The sequence below is a fragment of the Cariama cristata genome, unplaced genomic scaffold, assembly GCF_000690535.1.
Source record: "Cariama cristata isolate BGI_N322 unplaced genomic scaffold, ASM69053v1 scaffold6337, whole genome shotgun sequence".
NCBI lineage: Eukaryota > Metazoa > Chordata > Aves > Cariamiformes > Cariamidae > Cariama > Cariama cristata.
The window spans coordinates 2,522-7,047 of record NW_009628226.1 but is presented as its reverse complement, the minus strand read 5'-3'; the positions used below and the strand labels follow the sequence as shown (position 1 = coordinate 7,047).

At 48.2% G+C, this 4,526-nt stretch overlaps 1 protein-coding gene across 1 annotated transcript in view; it reads left to right on the top strand.

Annotated features, from left to right (window-relative positions):
• The window catches only part of NLE1 (notchless homolog 1 (Drosophila)), a gene marked incomplete at its 5' end in the record, with an annotated part of 6,205 nt that extends 6,115 nt beyond the window's left edge, over positions 1 to 90 (top strand). Inside the window, one exon of the mRNA XM_009704716.1 lies at positions 16 to 90. Coding sequence (XP_009703018.1) covers positions 16 to 90 — 75 coding nt within the window. The remainder of the gene's footprint in view (positions 1 to 15) is intronic.
• Positions 91 to 4,526: the final 4,436 nt, after the last annotated feature.

The following is a 4,526-nucleotide window of genomic DNA, read 5'->3' as shown; positions in this document are numbered from 1 at the left end:
TTTCCCTAACACTAGGTGTACGCAACGGATTGGAGCCCGGACGGGCAGAGAGTAGCAAGTGGAGGGAAGGATAAGTGTTTGCGGATGTAAGTAACCTGTTGTCTGTCCACAGAGGATGTTGCAGCAACTCCGTCTGTCCTTCAGAGCTGCGGTCTCCTTGCAGAGACCTGCATGGTTAGAGCATGATCTCTCCTTGCAGAGAGCACAGTGCTGGGCCAAATTCCAGCCTGGAGACCTGACCTCCCTCAGGGCAGGAACTAGAAAGCAGAGTCCCTCCAACTGAGCAGTCAGTGGTGAAATTTGACTCAGATGTTTTGGCTCCTGGAGAGGGGAAGGAACAGTTGTACCAGTCGGTCAGACCCTTCCTTTCTCACCTTCCTCCACCTCCCAGTTATGCAGACAGACAAATTCCTGTAGGCTGGTTGCCATTTGACCATGGCAGATGAAGGAACCCAGTCCCCAGGCCTCCCCTGTGCTCTCGTCCGGTAGCTGCTGGGCCGTGTGGCAGCACTGGTGCTGGACCACGGCGACACAGCAGCTCTTTCCGTTTGCAGATGGCGTCGATAGGAGGAGCGACACGAAGCTGCCGATCCCGTCCTAAGCTGGTCTGCCCTCGGTGCAATCTGCCTGGGAGATCTGCAAAGCGATGGACAACGGAGGCTGACCCGAGCACGACTCCCTGTTCCTGTTGGCTGCTCTCCCTCGTGGACTCTTTCCTTGTATTTATTTAAGGAAATTTTAATTCTAGTTCTTATTAAGAGCTGTGCTTTGGAGGATGATTTCCTCTGAACATTACAGGAGGGATATGTCATCTGCTTCCATCTCAACTGGCTTTTTATTGAAATTTCAGCCTTGCAGCAGCCTGCTGCCTTGAAAGGGGCAAGCAAAGGGTGGGGACGGCTCATGCCCTTTCTTGCTGTGTGAAGAATCCTGCAAAGAAAAGGCTTTTAGTGGGACCAGAAAGTGTTGTCCTTGTGCGGCCTTCAGAGAGGGAGAGAGGAGGAAGGGGAAAATTCAGCACATCATTACATTGCAGAATTGTGCTCGGCTGCATGCCTGGGACAAAGATCTGCTGAGAATAAGATCTTGGGGCTTCTCGTTATTCCAGTAAAGTTTTGCCTTTCCACTCAGCCCATTTCCCTGTGGGCTGTGCCCAGCGTTTTCTGTTGGTGATCCTCTGCATCCACAGCAGATAACTCATTCGCTCCTTTGTTCAGGGTGCAACAGGCATAGACTTCAAACGACTGTTAGAGATGTGCTGAGTTTTCAGGTCTCAATGGCTCTTGGAAATCGGGAAACAAGGCACTTGTGCCTTTGAACACATTTCGCATCCACTGCTGGTCCGGGGGGAAGGAAGGAGGGGGTGGGGAGGCAGAAGAATGGAGCAGGCGTTTTGGGTGGCTTTTGTCCCTTGCCCTGGATATGTGCTGAGAGCAGGGCTGAGACCGTCACAGTAAACGGCAAAACTTCCATTGCACAGAGTTGGCTCCTTCTGGAATTTCTCAAGTGCATTTACTTGCCCAGTGGGTGAGAGGGATTCACACTGTCAGTTAGGTAGTTGTAAGCCTGCTTATGAGCCTTTTTGTAAGTCAGTTCAGGCTTCCAACAATCATGAGGTGAATAGACCTGGATTTAGTGGGTTTTTTTCAGGATGTTTACAGAACAGTGAAAATCAAGATATGATTATTAAGGAGTAGAAATTATATTGTCAGATTTAGTTGCAGCAAGTCTCCGTGGCCCTCATACTGCAGTTGCTACTCGGTGATTACTACAACCCAGAACAGGAGTTTGGGTCTCGGATGCTTCCCAGCTGCAGAAGATGTATTTTAGGACTTTATTTCTGCTGCCAGAAGCGCGTTGGAGAATTAAGAGGGGATGGTGCAGTAATGGCTATTTGCTTGTCTGCAAGTGTTCAGGTGAGCAAAAGACTAGAACAAAGGGTTAAATCTTTAATATGGCTGAGAACACAAATTGTGGTTCCTGCTGTTAGTATCTCTTTCTGCCAGCCAAGTCAGCAGGCTCTATCTTCATGGGATCTTTTGGGAAGAACTTAATATCCTGTACCTGCTCTTTCATTAACGTGCTTCCTCCAGCTGGTTCTTGCTGACAGTGAAGGCCATGATGCATCCATCTGCATAAACAAAACCTTTCGTAATTCACTAAGGTAAATGTTGTGGGACAGGGTGATTTAAAACTGTAGCTGCTATTTCTGCCTCTGCAGACTCCTGTGCCCTTGGGAAGGAGAGGAGCACACGTGCAGCTGATGGATCTCGTAACAGCTCAGAAGTTTGCCCATTTTGCAAGTTGTTTGGGCTGCCTATGCTGAAGGAAACAACCCACCCTTGGGAGTTTGGCTCTGTGTCCCTGGGTTTGACTTGGCGATAGCAGCAGCTTCTGTACCTCCTGGTAGTATGATGGTCTTTGCGAGGGAAGAAGCATCGTTCTTTGCTTCCTCTCCAAAAGTGCTGGGTGGGGTCACTGTGCCCTGTTATTCCATGGTGTGTTTTGTGTTCGAAGTGGGGATGTATCGGAGCTGGAGGAAGTGATCCTGCCTGCGGGGACTGACTTGGCCATGTGTAGGTGTGTGTACATGTACCTAAAGACCACTTCCTTGTCCGCTGATTTCCAAGGCCGTGCTCCTAACCTAGGCTAGCTCCTGCCATCCCTTCAGACTGTGCTTCTGTGATACTGGGCACCGAACAGACCCTGATTAAAACCCCCCTTCCTAACACTGGAGCAGAAAGGTTTTCCAGAGCAAAGTGAGACCTTTTGAAGAGAGAAGGCCTTGCAACTCAGTTTACACCAAAATAAGCTATCTCGGCCTTAATCTTTCTTTGACCTGATAGCGGGTAGATTTTGAACTGCGCTATGGGATGGGTTTGCATGTAGACCAAATCGTATTTTCCTATCTAAGCAGCTGCTACTATTTTTATCATTCATACAGTACCAGCCGTCATGCATACTAAGTGCTGGCCCCGTTCCAGCTGTATTCCTAAGCAATCCCGTAACACTCCTCCCAGTTTTATTTGAATGCGGCATTTCCCGGGCCTGGCTCCGCAGTCTCCTGCCTGCTGTCGTGCATGGGGGAAGAGCTGCTGCCCTTGGCTTCGGAGGTGCCTCCTTTTAGGCAGGAGGCGAAGCAAACGCGTGACCTCCCTCGCTCTGCTGGCGATGGTGATGTGAGCTTTAATGAGCTAATTTTTAGAATTGCAGATGCAGATTTGGGTCGATGGTGTTATTAAGGGGGAAGACATTACTTTTTGTTAAAGGACAGATCTAGAAGGTAGGCTGGAGCTTTCTGATTGCTTTTCTAGGAACTGCATCGCTAACCTTACAAAAAACCTACTGAAACACCTGAACTTTTCCAATGCTGTGTGATGGGAATCTCAGTATCTGCTGCTGTGTTTCAATCCAGTTTTTCCCGAGTTACTCGTTAAGCATACTACACAGGTATGCCTACCGCATGGGTGTTATTTTTCATTAGTAATACAAGAATAATTTTAAGCATATCCAGAAACTGTCCCATGGAGCCCTCTGACACTTTCTCCTTTAAAAGCTGTGATAGGTCAGCTGATGCCACCATTAATTTTGTTACAAATCCCCAATGGGAGGACAGCAATGATAAGGACTGGGAAGCACGCCAGTCCTCTGGGAAAGGTTTACGTGCCTAATAAATTCATGGGTATGATGGGAGAAGGGAAGGAAGGAGAGAAAAAAATGGTATGAACACCTAGAGTGAATCAGATCGTTTGGGATAGCACTGACATGAGCAGGATGGTGCCAGACTCTTGCCTTTGAGGGTTGATTTAAATAAGTGAGGCCTTAGCATCGTTATTGAAACTGTTGTCAGGGCTGTGTCCTGCTTACCCGTGCCGGAGGGATGGCCAAGTGGCATACGTGTTGTGCTCCCCAGGTCCTGGGTCCTTGGAGCCATGCGTTCATGTTCTGCTTGACTCAGCTGATCTCTTTGATTGTTTTCCCAGATCAGTAATCTAACTTCCATGTGCATGTTTATGGCCTGGGGAGAGATACAAGAAAAATCTTTTAATGAACAGGAAGAAAATAATCTACATTGATTGTTCTGCATGAACATTAGGAAAAGCAGTTGTCTTTCTGCTTTTCTTTGGGTCAACACGAGCACTGTTCACGTGATGTTTCTACCTCAGAAAAGGCTGCATTTTAGTGGTATAGCAAAAAAGGGCTTGCTGTGAAGACCACGAGCATTTTTGAGAATGAAGGGTGTTATGGAAACTCAGGACAGCGATGTCTGTATTCTGGGGAGCTGCTACCAGATGAAAGCGTACTTCTGTGTACTCAGACAAGCAACCTAGAAGGTGCTAATTTCCTTCCTAGATCTGCTGCTCTTGTGATCATGAGTCCTGGCTCACACCTGAGGGACTGGTTTGGCTGAACCAATGTAGTGCAGCTGGGAGAGAGCCACAAATCCATCTCCAGTGCTGTTATTCTGTGTTTTCTTCACTCTGAGCCTTGAAACTGGTGGTCCTTGCTGAGCTGCGGGTCGCTGG